Here is a 19809-nt window from a genome sequence, read left to right as displayed (position 1 = left end):
TTTCAAATTCATGTCCTGTTACTCAACGATACAACATTCTGTCACTACACAGACAATGCATTAAAAAAAACACAACTTGGTTATCCATTGGTATTCGGATGTTATATGTCAAGATCGTACGATGTTGCTTCACTCATCCAAATTTCTGATATCAAAGTTCCCATTCTTAGGCACTGCGGCACTGGAGCTGCGGGTGGATTCACTCTGGAGCATGCACGATGCTGAGAATGATGTGAATAGCACGTTTAGCGAGTTGGTCTCACCGCAGGTAAAGGGTACACAGCCAGATAGTAAATGGATGACCAACAGGAAGAGCAGTGGAAGGAAGATAGTGCAGGGGTCCCCTGCGGTCCATCCCCTGCAAAACAGATACACCGCTTTGGGTACAGTTGAGGGGGGTGACTCACCAGGGGAAGGCAGCAGCAGCCAAGTTCATGGCACCATGGCTGGCTCTGCTGTACAGGAGGGCAGGAAAAAGAGTGGGAGAGCTATAGTGATAAGGGGTTTCGATTCCAAGGGGAATAGATAGGCGTTTCTGCGGCCGCAACCAAGACTCCAGGATGGTATGTTGCCTCCCTGGTGCAAGGGTCAAGGCTGTCTCGGAGCGGGTGCAGGACATTCTGAAAAGGGAGGGTGAACAGCCAGTTGTGGAGGTGCACATAGGTACCAATGATATAGGTAAAAAATGGGGATGAGGTCCTACGAGATGAATTTAGGGAGCTAGGAGCTTAAAAAGTAGGACCTCAAAAGTAGTTATCTCAGGATTGCTACCAGTGCCACATGTTAGTCAGAGTAGGAATCGCAGGATAGCTCGGATGAATACGTGGTTTGAGGAGTGGTGCAAAAGGGAGGGATTCAAATTCCTGGAACATTGGAAACGGTTCTGGGGTAGATGGGACCTGTACAAACCAGACAGTCTGCACCTGGGCAGGACCGGAACCAATGTCCGAGAGGGAATGTTTGCTAGTGCTGTTGGGGAGGAGTTAAACTAACTTGGCAGGGGGATGGAAACCTTTGCAGGGAGACAGAGGGAAATAAAATGGAGGCAGAAGCAAAAGATTGAAAGGAGAATAGTAAAAGTGGAGGGCAGAGAAACCCAAGGCAACAAACAAAAAGGGCCATATTACAGCAAAACTCTAAAGGGGCAAAGTGTGTTTAAAAAGACAAGCCTGAAGGCTCTGTGCCTCAATTCGAGGAGTATTCGGAATAAGGTGGACGAATTAACTGCGTAGACAGCAGTTACAGGATATGATGTAATTGGCATCACAGAGACATGGCTCCAGGGTGACCAAGGCTGGGAACTCAACATCCAGGGGTATTCAACATTTAGGAAGGATAGGCAGAGAGGAAAAGGAGGCGGGGTGGCGTTGCTAGTTAGAGGAAATTAATGCAATAGTAAAGAGGGACATTAGCCTGGATGATGTGGAATCGGTATGGGTGGAACTGCGGAATACCAAAGGACAGAAAACGCTAGTGGGAGTTGTGTACAGACCACCAGACAGTAGTAGTGAGGTTGGGGACAGCATCAATCAAGAAATAAGGGATGCGTGCAATAAAGGTACAGTAGTTATCATGGGTGATTTTAATCTACATATTGATTGGGCTAACCAAAATGGTAGTAATGCGGTGGAGGAGGATTTCCTGGAATGTATTAGGGATGGTTTTCTCGACCAATATGTCGAGGAACCAACTAGAGAGCTGGCCATCCTAGACTGGGTGATGTGTAATGAGAAGGGACTAATTAGCAATCTTGTTGTGCGAGGCCCCTTGGGGAAGAGTGACCATAATATGATAGAATTCTTTATTAAGATGGAGAGTGACGCAGTTAATTCGGAAACTAGGGTCCTGAACTTAAGGAAAGGTAACTTCGACGGTATGAGGCGTGAATTGGCTAGAATAGACTGGCCAGGGATACTTAAAGGGTTGACGGTGGATAAGCAATGGCAAACATTTAAAGATCACATGGATGAACGTCAGCAATTGTACATCCCTGTTTGGAGTAAAAATAAAACTGGGAAGGTGGCTCAACCATGGCAAACAAGAGAAATTAAGGATAGTGTTAAAACCAAGGAAGAGGCATATAAATTGGTTAGAAAAAGTAACAAACCTGAGGACTGGGAGAAATTTAGAATTCAACAGAGGAAGACTAAGCGTTTAAGAGGGGGAATATAGAGTATGAGAGGAAGCTTGCAGGGAACATAAAAACTGACTGCAAAAGCTTCCATAAATATGTGAAGAGAAAAAGATTAGTGAAGAGAAAAAGATTAGAAAAAGATGTAGGTCCCTTGTAGCCGGATTCGGGTGAATTTATAATGGGGAACAAAGAAATGGCAGACCAATTGAACAAATACTTCGGTTCTGTCTTCGCGAAGGAAGAGACGAATAACCTTCCGAATGTACTAGGGGACAGTGGGTCTAGTGAGAAGGAGTAACTGAGGGATATCCTTATTAGGCGGGAAATTGTGTTAGGGAAATTGATGGGATTGAAGGATGATAAATCCCCGGGGCTTGATAGTCTGCATCCCAGAGTACTTGAGGAAGTGGCCCTAGAAATAGTGGATGCATTGGTGATCATTTTTCAACAGTCTATCGACTCTGGATCAGTTCCTATGGACTGGAGGATAGCTAATATAACACCACTTTTTTTTAAAAAAGGAGGGAGAGAGAAAACGGGTCATTATAGACCGGTTAGTCTGACATCAGTAGTGGGGAAAATGTTGGAATCAATCATTAAGGATGAAATAGCAGTGCATTTGGAAAGCAGTGACAGGATCGATCCAAGTCAGCATGGATTTATGAAAGGGAAATCATGCTTGACGAATCTTCTGGAATTTTTTGAGGATGTAACTAGCAGGGTGGACAAGGAAGAACCAGTGGATGTGGTGTATTTGGACTTTCAAAAGGCTTTTGACAAGGTCCCGCACAAGAGATTGGTGTGCAAAGTCAAAGCGCATGGTATTTGGGGTAATGTGCTGACGTGGATAGAGAACTGGTTGGCAGACAGGGAGCAGAGAGTCGGGATAAACGGGTCCTTTTCAGAATGGCAGGCAGTGACTAGTGGAGTGCCGCAGGGCTCAGTGCTGGGACCCCAACTCTTTACAATATACATTAATGATTTAGATGAAGGAATTGAGTGTACTATCTCCAAGTTTGCAGATGACACTAAACTGGGTGGCAGTGTGAGCTGTGAGGGGGACGCTAAGAGGCTGCAGGGTGACTTGGACAGGTTAGGTGAGTGGGCAAATGCATGGCAGATGCAGTATAATGTGGATAAATGTGAAGTTATCCATTTTGGGGGCAAAAACTCGAAGGCAGAATATTATCTGAATGGCGGCAGATTAGGAAAAGGGGAGGTGCAATGAGACCTGGGTGTCATGGTTCATCAGTCATTGAAGGTTGGCATGCAGTACAACAGGAGGTGAAGAAGGCAAATGGTATGTTGGCCTTCATAGCTAGGGGATTTGAGTATAAGAGCAGGGAGGTCTTACTGCAGTTGTACAGAGCCTTGGTAAGGCCTCACCTGGAATATTGTGTACAGTTTTGGTCTCCTAATCTGAGGAAGGATGTTCTTGCTATTGAGAGACTGGATCAACTGGGCCTTTATTCACTGGCGATTAGAAGGATGAGAGTGGATCTCATAGGAACATATAAGATTCTGACGGGACTGGACAGGTTAGATGCGGGAAGAATGTTCCCAATGTTGGGGAGGTCCAGAACCAGGAGACATAGTCTTAGGATAGGGGGTAGGCCATTTAGGACTGAGATGAGGAGAAACTTCTTCACTCAGAGAGTTGTTAACCTGTGGAATTCCCTGCTGCAGAGTGTTGTTGATGCCAGTTAATTGGATATATTCAAGAGGGAGTTAGATATGGCCCTTACGGCTAAAGGGATCAAAGGGTATGGAGAGAAAGCAGGAAAGGGGTACTGAGGGAATGATCAGCCATGATCTTATTGAATGGCAGTGCAGGCTTGAAGGGCCGAATGGCCTACTCCTGCACCTATTTTTCTATGTTTCTAGCTCTGCCATTATGTGTGGAGTTGAAGTGTGATTTCCCTACATAGAAAGAAGGAAGAATGAAGAACAAGTCAATGTGGCTACTTTTAGACACCTTCAACGATCGGCTTAAGAATGATATTGGGAGAAAGAGCTGTTGGCCGATCTGCCCTCTGGGATGTCGAATGGTGCAGGTGGGGGTAAAAACTGGAGAAAGAGATCTTTACAATAGAATGAAGAGGAATTGAGTGGATTTTTTCCATTTTTATATTGAAATCGTATCACAGTCAAAGTTAAATGACTTACAACTGCACATTTTCCTTTAATAATTAATATGTTTTGTACGAACTTGAATTGATGATAAACCAATTTATTCATTGAGCTTGACCTTGGAACTTATGTTTTTCCAATGTAACATCAATTTGGCAAGACGACAGTCATTAACTAGATTTTTCTGTTGGAGGTTTATGAATCACTAAACCGTTACTCATTTTTAGAACTCAGTAAAAACTGGTTTAGTTACATATTGAGCTGCAACCATGCTAAATCATACACTCAAATGTGCGACGAAAAAATGTGTTCACCCAATTTTTTTCTGTTGAACTCATTGAATTTTATGATTCAACAACACATGAAAGAGAGAAGGTGGAGTTTCTAAAATGGAGAAGATATCTCGTAAACATTGGGTTACGGCAACCCTTTCTCGAATGTGTTATATAAAACGTTAACCAATGTATGATGCATTCACTGGACACCTAATTATTGGTGGATTTTCCTTTTCATCTTTGCAGAGACCAGCAGGTCCCAGTAACGTCCTACGCGATGCCTGCCTCGTTGCCAATGTGCTGGATCCCAGAATTAAACAGGAAATCATCAAAAAGTTTACAAAGCAGCATCTTTCCGAGTACCTTGTTCTGTTCCAAGAAAACCAAGATGTAAGTATGAAGCCGAATGAATGCTTCAGCTTACAGTAATTATTAGGAGGCCCACGAGGCCAGTCTTTGGTCTGTAATTGGCATTCGTAACTGCTGCAATATTTTAAGTGAATGAAATTCGGGGGGGTCTTGCTGGATGAACTCAAAAGTTGCATTTCAGAGAATTCACACTTAGCTTTAAAATTGCTGTCCCTGCGGAAATAGTCGATTTCAGCCAGATGGGTAGTTGGCTTCAGTGTCTGGGCTTGGGAAGGAAAGCCAATCAGCCATGGCTCCCACTCCTGATCTCTATCCTGTGACTCCTGTTGGCAAGTTCCTTATGTGCACGTCGGGCAACATTAGGATCGGGCTCAGCTGCGATGCCCTCCACGACCTGAACCTCCGCTCGGATTTAGCGTGAACAACAGCTAGCGGGGCGAGGTACTAAACGAGGCCAGAGACTTTGGTGCTTACAGGAGAATATTAGATCGTTATCCTAGAAATACAATAATATACAAATTGTTATGGTAATATCGGATTGTCATAGAAAAACAAATTTAAGGGTAGAGCTTACATGACCTTGTTAGTTTAACAGGAAAGGGCTTGTTATGAATTTGCAAATCACTTGACAACCCTGCATTCCGCACTCGGGCATCATGCAGATTGACCGATTCATGACTGTGTTGGGTCAGAGGTCATGAAGTAGACTAAACAGTAATCCGATAGGCTATTTACTCCCCACTTTAATGACCGTGTCCCATGTGTCTTTTATGTTAATGAACCTGTTGGTGCAGCTCTGGTATTGAGATGAGTTAAAACGAGGCACTAGCAGACTGGTCTGATACTCTTATCTTGGGTAAGCTGCTTTCACATTGTGTTTAGTGTTGTGTTACAGCCACCAGCTCCCAAGGTGTGTGTCTTAACGTCGCAGTTGGCAACCCCAAAGTAAACTTGCTGTATTTGCCAAGGTTGGCTGACAGGAAGACTTGAGTGAAGGCAGCAAGTTTATTTTAGGCCCGGGGGAGACCTGCAAAATGGGAGCTGATAGCCCTGGCCCACCCCACTACCCCCAATATAGAAACAGCTGTAGAGGGTATGCATCTCGTTCACAAAAGGAAAACTGCATTGTCTTCTCACCTTTTAATTTTAATGCTTTTGCTAGGTGGCATGGCTGGATAAGATAGACCGACGGTACGCATGGATTAAGCGGCAACTGGTGGATTACGAAGAGAAATATGGCCGCATGTTCCCAGTGGAGTGGTGCATGAGTGAACGGATCACGGTGGAGTTTTGCCATGTCACCAGGTATTAATCAGGAACACGATGATGCTTTCTGTTCACCTTTTTCCTTCAATTTTGTTAGATTGCCGTGAGCTCCTCTTGTCTTTCCAAAATCAATGAAGTGGCATGGCTTCACTAACTTAAAGGTTTCAGAAGATTGTCGTCTCTTTATTTTTTTTTTTAAATCCTCTAAAAGTTTTCCCCAGCTACAAATGGCTGTGGCCTTCCTGTCCTCATGCTGTTGTTCTTCAGCTGGCAGGATCAAATAGTCTTGGATGCCTGAAGTCACTGTTGAGGCCACACCATGACTAGATCACAAGAACTGTGCTTCAACAGCATGAATTCAGACCGTTTTCAATCTTTCCTCCTGCACGTGACCCAAATTAGAGCATCGGAGGACTGATAAAACCTCGGCACTGAGAGTGTCCACACACGAGTGGCAACTGAAACCAGGATCCGACCTCAGGCGTTCTCGAACTGGAAGGTGACTGGTGTGACGTTCTGAACTTCCCTTCAACTTGTCAATTCCTTCCTCTCTCTTTGTTCCTTGAATATCTTTTTTTTTTGTTGAAAATGTGAGAATGGGGGGTCCTGCCTAAGGGAATTTTTTTGCTCCCCTCTCTCTCAGGATCGAGCTGGCTAAAATAATGCGAACAAGAGCCAAGGAAATTGAAGTGAAGCTGCTGCTGTTTGCAATTCAGAGAACAACAAATTTTGAGGGCCTGTTAGCCAAGCGGTTCTCGGGCAGCACGCTGACAGATGGCATAGTGGTAAGAAATTGTCCGTATTGAAATTTCCTCTGTCCTGTTTCATTCTTGGAACACTGGGTAGTATTGTCACCAACTCTCGACACTGCTAAGACAACAACAACTTGTATTTATATAGCGCCTTCAATGTTGTGAAACGCCCCAAGGCGCTTCACGGGAGTATTGTGCGATTTAAAATAAATAAATAAATAAATAAAAAATTTGACACTGAGCCGCTTAAGGAGAAATTAGTGCAGGAAGAGGTAGATTTTACCGAGCCTCATAAAGCAGGATAGAAAGGCAGAGAGGTTTAGGCAGGGGATTCTCGAGCTTGGGGCCGAGGCAACAGAAAGCCTGGCCACCAATGGTTGAGCGATTACAATCGGGGATGCTCAGGAGGGCAGAATTAGAGGAACGCAGACATCTCGGAGGGAGGGGAGGGGGGAGGAGGGAGGGGGGGGGGAGGGGGGGAGGGGGGAGGAGGGAGGGGGGAGGAGGGGGGGGGGAGGGGGGAGGGGGGAGGAGGGAGGGGGGGAGGAGGGAGGGAGGGGGGGAGGAGAGGAGGGGGAGGGGGGGAGGAGAGGAGGGGGAGGGGGGGAGGAGAGGGGGAGGAGAGGAGGGGGAGGGGGAGGGGGAGGGGGGAGGAGAGGGGGAGGAGAGGAGGGGGAGGGGGGGGAGGAGAGGAGGGGGAGGGGGGGGAGGAGAGGAGGGGGAGGGGGGGGAGGAGAGGGGGGGGAGGAGAGGAGGAGGAGGGGGAGGGGGAGGGAGGAGGGGAGGGGGGGGAGGAGGGGAGGGGGGGAAAGAGAGGAGGGGGAGGAGGGGGAAAGAGAGGAGGGAGGAGGGAGAGGGGTGGGGGTGGGGTGGAGGGGGAGGGCGGAGGGTTGTGGGGCTGGAGGAGATTACAGAGATGGGGAGGGGTGAGGCCAAGGAGGGATTTGAAAATAAGGATGAGAATTTAGAAATCGAGGCGTTGCTTAACCAGAAGACAATGTAGGTCAGCGAGCACAGGGGTGATGGGTGAGCGGGACTTGGTGCGAGTTCGGACACGGGCAGCCGAGTTTTGGATCACTGCTAGTTTACGTAGGGTAGAATGTGAGAGGCCAGCCAGGAGTGTATTGGAATAGTCGTCTAGAGGTAACAAAGGCATGGATGAGGGCTTCAGCAGCGGATGAGCTGAGGCAAGGATGGAGACGGGCGATGTTACGGATGTTGAAATAAACAGTCTTAGTTATGCTGCGAATATGTGGTCGAAAGCTCATTTCAGGATCAAATATGACACGAAGACCTGGTTTTGCTGCTCTCATTCTCCTATTCACCCCTTCTGCCTCATTCATCTCACTCATTTGAATTTTATTTCAACTTCCTTCCTGCCCCCTCCCCTCCTTTTAGTTTGTCAGTTTCTTATCTGCTCTTTTTTGCCTTGGTCTTGTCATAGAATTTCCCAGTCTTCTCTTCCTAGAACAGTCTACTGGTTTTTGAAACCCAAGCTCAGCACCACCTAATCATCATCATCATCATAGACAGTCCCTCGGAATCGAGGAAGACTTGCTTCCACTCCTGAAGTGAGTTCCTAGGTGGCAGAACAGTCCAATATGAGAGCCACAGACTCTGTCACAGTTGGAACAGAAAGTCGTTGAGGGAAGGGGTGGGCGGGACTGGTTTGCCGCACGCTCTTTCCGCTGCCTGCGCTTGATTTCTGCACGCTCTTGGCGATGAGACTCGAGGTGCTCAGCGCCCTCTCGGATGCACTTCCTCCACTTAGGGTGGTCTTGGGCCAGGGACTCCCAGGTGTCAGTGGGGATGTCGCACTTCATCAGGGAGGCTTTGAGAGTGTCCTTGTAGCGATTCCGCTGCCCTCCTTTGGCTCGTTTGCCATGAAGGAGCTCCGAGTAGAGCACTTGCTTTGGGAGTCTCGTGTCTGGCATGCGGACTATGTGGCCTGCCCAGCGGAGCTGATCGAGTGTGGTCAGTGCTTCAATGCTGGGGATGTTTGCCTGAATGAGGACACTGATGTTGGTGCCCCTGTTCTCCCAGGGGATTTGTAGGATCTTGCGGAAACATTGTTGGTGATATTTCTCCAGCAACTTGACATGGTCCATGTCTCTGAGCCATGCCGGAGGGCAGGTATTACTACAGCCCTGTAGACCATGAGCTTGATGGCCTGGTCTTCAAACACTCTTATCCTCAGGCGGCTGAAGGCTGCACTGGAGGCGGTGTTGGATCTCGTCGTCGATGCCTGCACTTGTTGATAGGAGGCTCCCAAGATATGGGAAGTGATCCACGCTGTCCAGGGCCGTGCCGTGGATCTTGATGACTGGGGGGCAGTGCTGTGCGGTAAGGACAGGCTGGTGGAGGACCTTTGTCTTGTGGATGTTTAGCGTAAGGCCCATGCTTTCGTACGCCTCAGTAAGTACGTCGACTGTGTCCTGGAGTGCAGCTCCTGTATGTGCGCAGACGCAGGCGTTGTCCACGTACTGTAGCTCGACGACAAAAGTTGGGGTGGTCTCTGATCTGGCCTGGAGACGGCGCAGGTTGAACAGGTTCCCACTGGTTCTGTAGTTTACTTCCACCTAATCACTAATCCGATGAATGATTTGTTTGGCCTGGACATTATATGGTAATAAGAGAGAGAAAACTTTCCACCTCTTAATGTCTTGCCTGAGGCCTGTTGTAATGTGGACATGATAATATCTAATGAGGAATGCAAGCATGGGACAGTGATTATGCTCAAGTAGACGCCACTTTAGGAGATCAGGTAAGATCCTATTATACAACTTCATTGTGCAAGCAACTGATATTTAAAGTAGGAGCCTGAGACTTTCCCCACTCTATCTTTTACCCTGAAATCAGGGCATAATCCCAAATTAAAGTCATTGGTCCAGAATTTGCGGCCAGCAGTGAAGCAAAGACGTTCGCCGCTGTCCCCGAAGTACGCTCTGCACAAGGATCTCGCGATCTGAGTTTCCTGACCTTCAATTTAAATCAATGAGTATAGTGGGGAGCTGCTATGATGTCAACAAGCTGTCTAAGCAGCCAATCAAAACGCAGAATTCTCACACACAAAACAAGGAAGTAAGGAAGCTCTTAAAATTCTAACTTTTAAAAAATGTTGGAGAGCAAAACAAAGATTCGGTCTCATAGGGGGAAAAGGGCAAGCCTGAAGTAAAGATAGACAAACTCTTTTTTTTAAAAAAAAAATTAATTTTTTATTAAAATGGACAAATTTGACACTGCACAAAATTAAAATGAGTTTTTCGAACCCTTAACCTTTGTTTAGCAGTCAATAATCTGTCAAAACCCAAGTTTCACATAATCCCTTTGGGTCTAACTTTTAGCGAGAAATTTAACATTACTGCGAAGAGCCGAATTTTTCATCAGTTTCCCTGATTACACAGATTTCCAGCTCTGTGGGTGGGGTGGGGGCAGGCTTGGGGGGGGGGGGCGCAGGGGGGCTGGTTGTAGGATGTGCACATCCTGTTTGGGACAAACCGCAACTTCAGCATTTCCTGCACCAAATCCCAAAGTTGTGGTCAGTTTCAAAGGCAGAACGATGGCGACCATTCTGGGCCATTAGGTGGGGGAAGGTTTTAAAACCATCAGTAATACGTCATCAGCGCTTGAACAAATGTCCTTCTCTGTACTCCTTACCCTCATTTAAAAAAAATTTTTTTTAATCCAATTTCGTTCCAGATCAACTCTAACGCCAAAGATCACTTTGCGCCAATGTGTTTGATCTTAGGCCAAAAGGCCGAGAGGCGAAGTTGCACCGTTCCTGGAAATATTGCAATACCAGGTCGGTGTATGGAGTGAACGGGGCATGCCCCTGATCCAGCTCCCTGTCCAAAAATCAATTCAATATCATGTCCCCATAGGGGATATTAAAATGATAAGAACAGATACTACACTTGATCTTACCCTCATGCCTCGCATACTAGGATTAGTGTCTTTAGATATCGGCAGAAAAGAAAACGCCTTACCGTTTATAAATGGGAAGGTACCTATAGCAACTGTTATTGCAGGACTGCTTTCTGTAAAGGCTGTGCAGTATAAATAAAGCACTGAGGGTTAATCTCCCTACAGCAAAACACCTTTGTTCGTCTTCGGAAAACGCATTACAGCATTTGAACTTTCCAAAATAGCCAATTTGAAGTCTTTTTTTTAAAAAAGCAATCTGTGTAGGCAGCTTTGAATTTCTGTCTGAGTTGCCAAGAAAAATATCTACGGTCTTCTTCAAAATCTCAAAATGTTAGTGTCTGGTTTCAGTTTATTTATGCACAAGAAACTTCCATTACATTTTCGGCAGACAGTGTTAGTCAGATGCTAATGGTCCTTGACAGCCAGACCTCTGAGCTCTTTCCGCATTCTTTGTGACTAATTACTTTCCTTGTGCCCACACGCCTGTCAGCAGTGACTGGCCTTCTTCAGCCCCTCGGGCCGGTGTCTGGGAATTTGCTGAGAGTTGGGTAAGAAAAATGGGCCTAACCTGCTGGCTGGCGGGGTTGAGTTAAGATGCAACGCTCAGCATGCCACTGTCTCAGCTTTATACTCTGAGTCAATGTCTGTAGGTATGCTGGGTCCTGCCATAAAATGTGGAGAGCAAACACTCGCGTTACAACCAATTGACAGATTTACAGACCCACATTTTCCATCAGTCTGCATTGCTTCACTTTTTTATGGTAATAGGTTAGGCCGCTTGCACCGTGGCGCACATCTGCTATTGGCTGGGCTCGTTAATGTAAAGGCTCCTTAAGTCAGTGCTGATGTAAGGCTGAAACGTTAACTCTGTTCCCCTCTCTACAGATGCTGCCTGCCCTGCTGAGTGTTTCCAGCATTGTCTGTTTTTATTCCTTAAGTCACCGTTCCTCAATTGTAATTATTTTCCTTGTTTTTGACTTGAAATTGAATTTTCTACAGTTTTACTGTATTTCCAGTGCTTTTACTTTGCAGAGTTGGTTACCACTCATGACCTGGCCCATAGCATTCTCCTTGTCCAATATTAATGCTGCTCTGTCTTTAGGGTGTGATTTGTTTCGGGCAAGTTGCAGAGTCTCTTCTCCCCCCGCCCACCCCCCCCCCCCCAATCTGGAACACCCCCATTTTTTTTGTCTGGTGCTGTACCTGGCAGCTAGACCAAGCACTAACACTTTGCATGTTGCAGATTAGCTTCTGTGATGTGCTGGTGCTCTAGAACCAGCTATATTTTCCTTACAGGGTGGATTTAAGAGTAGCCGCACCAACAGACAAAGACTGCACATTTGCAAGCTTGTGACTGCAGTTTATTTACAAGTCGTGAACATGAGTTATATCTTCTGCCGATTCCATACAGGGCTGTAAGGTGAAAATCACTTTACAATCCTTCTCAAAATAGCTATTGTTTTTCCTTTCTGTTGGTGATATTTGAGCCCTCCTCCTCGCTGAAGGATATAGTGTTTTTTGGGGGGTGGGGGGCTGCAAATCAGAGTGAAAAGAATATAAATTAACCTGAGATAACGTTTATATAAAAGAGAACTAAGGCAAGCTGTGACGTTATAGTAATGTTCAGTTGGATCATCAAAATCTAAAGTCCAATTTGACATTCCATTCTTCAGACCGAAAAAGAACTGTGGCAGTAAATACAAGGAATGATGTGCAATTATTATTAAAATCATTTTTTAAAAAAAAATAGTTTTCCTTATGTTGCCACTTCTGCTACCTTCCTCTAGTTTCCTTCTTGCAACAGTGTAAGATTAGGGTGTGGATTTTTCCAGTCAGCCAGTCCTGCTCCTTATCAAACAGCCGACGGGCGGCATGGCTGTCAGAAGGATAGTATCTTCACCAATTTTTATTCTCCAAGATCAGGAGCACTGCTGCTGGGGTTAAGTCATTAGGGATGGGGATGAAAAGGGGTCTCTGTCTGGTGGTCTGGCCACAAGCGGGCGAAGCTAGCTCCTTTAAGTTTGAGTTTCAAGACTGAATCTTTCTTCGACCAAGGATTCTGAGAGGAAGGTTGCAGTTGTACTGTACATAGCAACCTGAGGCTAGTTTGTGTTTGCAGTGTGCAATGCAGGCTGAGATTAGTAGAGTAACACAGATTTCATGAGTGTTTCACCTATTCTAAAGCTGTTTTTTGGCCCCAAAATACACATATACCCTGGATGTTGACATGATGCACACATATTGTATGCTTGCACATATCATACCATAAGCAAACATTTATAGAAAACAAAAATATAATTCTTTGACCTTAGTGTGCATAGGTACAGGACACAGACAGATCTTTCAATATGCTTTGTTGCTGAGCTGTAACATTGAGTGCTTATGCAGTGTCCTGCTGTATACTGCAGAGGAATGGAGTTATACCGGCTGAAGTGGAAGACTAGTGCGAGATGCTTAACCTCTTTGACTTTAATGTGTCGTGGAGTCAGGTTGCTGCCACTTTCGTGTCAATGCAAAACAGGAACCACAAAAGTGGCAGTATAATTTCAATCTCCCAATGCATGGAAACTCAGTTTTCTGGAGTCAGTTATTGACTTGAATTTGTAAAAATGAAGAATAGGTTGGTGAAATAATCATAGGCTCAATTTTCCCCAAAGCCGTTTTTTTGCATACTTGGAGTTACGCCTGTTTTTTTGGGCCCAACTACAGCAAAAAAAATCACTCAACTTTCCCCGTTTGAATTGTTGATTTTGATGCCGCGCAGCCTGTCCTTTAGCTTTGGGGGTGGAGCCTAAGATCTGCACCAAAAAGATCGAGTTGTCGGTAATAAGGGACACACTGCGGGCTGAGGCTGGAAAGTGAAACATACAACACATTCTGGCCAGCTCACAGCAACCTGCACAAGCACTTTGCACATTGCAGCAGCTTACCACCATTAAATTATTAGTGTTTATGCCAAAAGTCTATCCCTCCTCCCACCCCTCCCCCCTCCCGGTCCCGCTCCTAATCCTGGCCAAAAAGCCCCCAGGTGCTGCTGCTAACCCTGGCCAAAAAGTCCCCAGGTGCTGCTGCTAAGCCTGGCCAAAAGGCCTCCGGGTGCTGCTGCTAAGCCTGGTCAAAAGGCCTCCGGGTGCCGCTGCTAAGCCTGGCCAAAAGGCCTCCCTACCCTGCCAGTGCTGGATGCCGCTGCTAACCCTGGCCGAAAGGCCTCCCCACCTCTCTCCTCTCTTCTTTCCTCCTTTCTCTCCCTCTCTGCTGCTGCTGGAACTGGATCTTCTGCGCTGATTCTCTTATCTGCGCCAATTTTGTTAACTGCCCAGAAGGGTTTTCCAGAGCGGTTACACACGCCGCCCTAAGAAAAATTGGAGTAAATCGGAGCTGGCCAGAATTGGCACGGGTGGCAGGTTACGCCCAATGAGGTTAAAAAAAAATCGTAGCCTAAAAAAATCCTCCTAAGTGAATTGCGCTTGCGCAGAAACTTTGGGGAAACTTGGAGATTTCAATTTATTCCTCCAAAAAATGGCGCAGATATTTCGGGAAAATTGAGGCCCATGTTTTTAGCATATGTTGTGGATATTCTACAAATTCCTCGAGTGGTAGAATGTAAATAAACCAATATTTTAGTATGATTTTTTTACCCCCAAAATATTAGTCGGCCATCCGGTTTAATAGCAGTGCCTGAATACTGACTTCATTGTATGATTGGTCATATGGCTAAATCTAACACTACAGTTCTTTATGGATGTACAGTTCTGTACGGGTGGAGTTACTGGACCACCCGGAATCTTTTGAGTACTGCGTTAAACCTGCAGCAATGTATTTTGATGGGGATGTATCGTACCGTAATTATAACCAGAAAGAATGCTTATGTCGAGGTGTATAATTGACAATACCATGAAAACTGGTGCATTTGCCTCAAGAGTTTTCTTGTTCCGGCCAGACTGTTAAATCACTCCTCCCAGTTATATGTAAAAGTACGACCTGCACATTTGATTTTACTTTCATACTTCTCTCATTGGAGACCCTTTGAATAGCATTGTGTGGTCCAGCGTGTATTTGTTATTGCTCCCAGGCAAGCAGTTGACCTGCTTTTTAGTACAGGAATTACCTTTTTGGACAAAGTCATCTGCTGTTCCACGCCTGGTGTGCAAAAGCTACATATTTGACCATGTTTGTGTGTGTCATGGAGCAAGCAAGTAATTTGTCACAGTTGCAGTGGTGTTGAATAGCATCTATAATGACTTCTTTGTCAGCACACATCTAAATTTGGGTTTGAGCATAATGTGCATTGATTGCCAGAAAGCAATATTTCTGTTTTGCAGAGCTAATTATTTTTATTGGTTTAATTAAACATCTGTGCAATGTTCTGTGAGATGATGCTTTTAATGCAGATGCAACCTATATGCAATATTAACACATTTTCAAAATCATTTCTAATTGTCAAAAGCAGCTTTTGAGAAAGTCTTTTGAAAATTGGAAGTTTTACCAGATTAGATTCCAAGCTATTAGAATTAAGTACTGCAGGGAGACAGGAGACCGAGGCAGGACCATAAAACTATTTGAACCGTCACTAGTGGTTTCTGTTTGATGCAAGCGGTCAAAAGATTGCCAGCTGTAAGCTACATAACTTTGTGATGACTTGTTTCCAGGCCAGTTTGTGAATTTCGGGTCATTCGGCATAATTGCAGTTAACCAGTAACATTGGGTAACTCACCTAAATGCAACATTTGTATAAATGCCGTGCTCCGCACAGCTTCAAACTCCCATCGAGTATGTACGGTCGTTAAAATGGTCGCTGACACCTCTTTCAAGACTACAATTTCCACATCACATTTTTCCCCACTGCAGTTCAGAAAGATGTCCAACACTGATTGCAACTGTGTGATGCACAGGTATTTGCTTGCGAGTGCTACGGCATTGGCAGAGTGCAGCAAGTGAATTATTGTTCTGCCACGTCTAACCTGTGTCTAATACAATGTACCTGTATCATATTAAATGGCTAGCTTTAAGGGGGGAGAAATTCGGCTGCTTTGCACCTCCCGTTGCCGCCTTGGTCTCTTGCGTCCCGTAGTTCATGACGTCATCAGCTGCGCAGCGCCCCGTTACCGCTCTGGATGTAATATTCGGTCTCGCCCCCCCGCTGCATCGCCGGGCGTCAACAACGGCAGCAACAGAGAAGGTGTTGTCACCTCGGCTGTCTGCTTAGGAAGCGATAATTAAAGGCAGTGGTGGTCAGGTAAGGCAAACTTTATTCTTTGCACCGATCTGGTACCTGCTGAATGTTTCTGCCGGCTCATTGCTGCGCAGTGCCTCAGCCTTTCATTCTCTGAGTGATTGGGCGCTGTAATGGAAGTCGCGCGGGTCCCTTGGCCCCACAGAAGTAAGAAGAAGAATGTTGCAAAACATCATTAGTGTGGGAGGGAGCCTCTGATGCCGGCAGCACTGCACTGAACTTCAGCGTTCTGCCGCTGACGTCCCTCTCACACTCTTTAGCATCTTAAGAGAAGTGGCAGCGCTAGATTTAGCATTCCACTTCCCTCTTGGAGCGCTGAAGCTGAAGTTCTTGGGTTGAAAAAAGGATTATCGCCTGCCGATACTTTTCTCACTTTTCAAAAGTTATCATCCCAAACGGGGCGCAACGGAATTTCTAGCCCAAAGTATCCATTTAATCCCCATAAATTCATTAGAGGTTGTGATGATCCATACAACATTGTTCACTTTTTTTTAATTGAAAATCTTAGACAAGCGATCAAGACACGTAGTGTAGGATGTCGTTGAATCTGACAAGTGTGTCAGGGAATATGAAGTAGTGATTAGGTGACATTAAGTTTGAGTTTCATAAAAGTTGATTGTAGGAGGAAAGGAAACTGAGAGAGTTAATAGAGAATACTGAGGGGTGACCAGATAGACGTCTTCAAGATTATGGAAGGGTTTGATGGGGCAGACATAGAGAAAATGTTTCCACATGCGGGGGAGACCAGAACTAAGTGCCATAAACATAAGATAGTCATTAATAAGTCCAATAGGGAATTCGGGAGAAATTTCTTTAAGCAGAGAGTGGTTAGAATATGGAACTTGCTGCCACAGGGAATGGTTGAGGCGAATAACAGATGCCTTTAAGGGGAAGCTAGATAGTACATGAGGGTGAAAGGAATAGAAGGATAGGCTGATAGGGTTAAATGAAGAAGGGTGGGAGGAGGTTCGTGTGGAGCACAAACACCGGCATGGACTTGCTGCGCCAAATGGCCTGTTTCTGTACTGTAAAAACTTTGTAATACTATGTGCTGAGTTTCGCAGTTTTAAGCTCATGGGAATGGGTGATTTAGAATAAGAGAAGGTGCGATATGTCTTAATGTGAGGCTTTACTATATTGGTTGCATAAAAGATGAATGTCAATGAAACAGATTCATTAAACTTTTTTAGTTCAAAGGTGTTTTGTACTGCACTGTGACTGAGTCCTTCTTACTCATGTATATAGAATGCAGCTTAATTAGTCCAGCCGTTTCTCCCTGGAGTACAGTATGACTGATTAACAGCCACTTTCAATAATAAATGTGCATAACTTTGCCTACCTGCTTTGTGCCGAGTTCATTTTTTAGTTCAGTTTTAATAGCAGCTAAATAGTCACAGCTTTGACTGTGGAGATTAAGGTATTTCGGTTATGTTTTATTTTGGGAGAGCAGCCTCCCTTTTCTAATTTTAATTAGAACTAACGAGGGGGTAAATTACACCAAGTGTTGTGTTTTCATTTAGACGTCTTGCATGCTGGAATTCTTATTAATGCAAAATATTTACCTTTCCACTGCCTAATTGGGCTAGCAAAAGTTCTGGTATAGAATTTGAGAACATGTTTTGAGAAAGCCCATTCGTTCTGGCTGCCATGTAGCATTTGGTATATTGTAGATGGGTAGTGGAAGCAGTGTTCAGAAATGATACTTGACTTCAACAGAGCTGCAATAGTTTTAATAGATAGTCCCCACTTTTTGCTGAATTACAAATAAAAATCATGCACAGAAGTGTTCCCATTTGTGACTGTTCAAACCCAGGCTGCCAGGCATTGTCACTGAGGGCCTCCGAGCTGGAAGGATGGTGTTCGGTGATATCCGAGGGTCATTAGTTATTGCAATGAAGACTGGCATTCGTACCAGTACCTGGATGTCATTCCCAATACAATGGCAGCATTTTATAACGTTTAGCACTAATCAAAATTCTGGTTAAGATATCCTAGAGAGTAAGATCTGTTCCTACCAACCTGTTCTTTACAGCTGAGCAACAGTATTAGAATTGAATTGAGAATTTACTTCAGATACATGCATTCTACAGACTTTCTTGCTGACTTGGAACAGGATTTAAAAAAGATTTAAGTCAGCAAGGTTTGCCGATGACCTTTACGTATCTGCTCATTATTTGCTTTATCAACATTAGGAACTGCAAGCTGGCTAAAAGTAATCGAACATGGTTCAAGTGAAAGGAAAAAGAACTTGCATTTATATAGCACCTTTCACGACCTCGTGACGTCCCAAAGTGCTTTATAGCCAATGAAAGAGAACAGAGTATGTTTGAATCAGTGAAAGAGATGAAGGATTATATCTGGGAGGGATGGTGCTGGCCTCCTGCGGTAGAGAACGACATAAGTAGAACTCCAAGATTTTTTTTGTTCTACATTTGTACCGACTGGTAGTTTATACAGTGGCTGTAAATTAAACTTTGCTTTTTATTAGTTGCCTCATATGTGTGTTGAGTTGTATATTGGAGGGTGAAATATACTTTTTCTCCCAAAATGTTTTAAGTGATGGTGAGATTTTGTATATTAACTGAGTGCTCTCCTTTCCCTATCGACAGAAAAAGCCAGAACCAGTGCCGCAGTCTACAAATCCATTCCTGGAAGATGAAACTGGAGCAGAGTGTGACTCGGAGAAAGACGGAGACCTGGAGAAGGTAAGGAGCGGGGCAAGAAAAAAAAAAGCCAAGTTGTGCTATTTAATTGGGGATATCTGCTGCTGTTTTTTTAATGTTGAGAATTGCTCAGCCTTGTGGTGCATTACGGATAGAACAGTAGTGTGCAAAGCTTTCTACTTCCAAGTTTGGGCAATGTTTTAAAAGGAAAATGCACAGACTCCTTTCACTGCCTGTAGAGCCCCAACTGGGAATTGCTCATTCTCTGTTTTGTTTCGTGATTTGCTTGTGATGTGCGAGGGCGGGTGGCGGGTGGGGGGGTGTGGAGGAGGAGGAGGAAGGAGGAACGGACTCTTTAGCCCAGGGTGAGAGATGTGTAGCTTTACCTTCCTCGTACACTTGCGTATCATTATTGAAGACATGGATTCAAATGTAATTAACACGGAATCATATTTAAATTGCATTAATGTGGAGACCAATAGCAGGGATAGACTCCTGACCTGTGTGCCATTTCTGCACATTAAAAAATATGTAACTTATGGAAATCCTTTCACTTTCAACAAAAACAAACTGTTTTCTTGGCCGCTGCTCCTGTGGTGTGGTTGATGTCTTGTGAACACTAGGGCAAAAAGAATCATGTAAATGATACATACTATGTAATGCATCTGAATTTATTGCAGTTATGGATTGTAAGTCCTGTCTTGTTTGACAGAAATTGCTGGAAGCCCAAGTTGCTTTTCTAGATACAGTTCTTCAGGATGAAAATTTCCTGCTCTTATGTCTTTTAAAAGGCACGCTCACTTCCCTGATAGCTCAGCAGATTTATCCAGTGAGTAGCTGACACTTACACATCGTAAAAGACCTTGGTAAATATGATCCTGTGTTAATTAAATTTGAACCCACCGTCTTCAATAATGATATGTAAGTGTACAAGGAAGGTAGAGTTACACATATCTCACCCTGGGTTTAAAGGGTCCATTCCCACCCACCCCCCTCACCCCTCTTTGGTGTGTGCTCAGGTCAGATCAGCCATGATTTTATTAAATGGCGGAGCAGGCTCGAA

At 44.8% G+C, this 19809-nt stretch overlaps 1 protein-coding gene and 1 non-coding gene across 2 annotated transcripts in view; one reads left to right on the top strand and one right to left on the bottom strand.

Moving 5' to 3' along the window:
• vps53 (VPS53 subunit of GARP complex) overlaps nucleotides 1-19809 on the top strand; it is a 274701-nt gene that overhangs the window by 90436 nt on the left and 164456 nt on the right. Inside the window, exons 9-12 of the mRNA XM_070857048.1 lie at nucleotides 4786-4929; nucleotides 6071-6213; nucleotides 6818-6959; nucleotides 18693-18788. Of these exons, the coding sequence (XP_070713149.1) occupies nucleotides 4786-4929; nucleotides 6071-6213; nucleotides 6818-6959; nucleotides 18693-18788 (525 nt within the window). The remainder of the gene's footprint in view (nucleotides 1-4785; nucleotides 4930-6070; nucleotides 6214-6817; nucleotides 6960-18692; nucleotides 18789-19809) is intronic.
• LOC139227229 (U2 spliceosomal RNA) lies at nucleotides 10692-10877 on the bottom strand. The gene has a single exon (XR_011587416.1). It is a non-coding gene; the product is annotated as a U2 spliceosomal RNA (small nuclear RNA).

This window comes from Pristiophorus japonicus, chromosome 16 (assembly GCF_044704955.1).
Source record: "Pristiophorus japonicus isolate sPriJap1 chromosome 16, sPriJap1.hap1, whole genome shotgun sequence".
In the NCBI taxonomy this organism is placed as follows: Eukaryota; Metazoa; Chordata; class Chondrichthyes; family Pristiophoridae; genus Pristiophorus; species Pristiophorus japonicus.
Note: the sequence above shows the minus strand (reverse complement) of the source record. Positions and strands in the feature narration are given on the sequence as shown.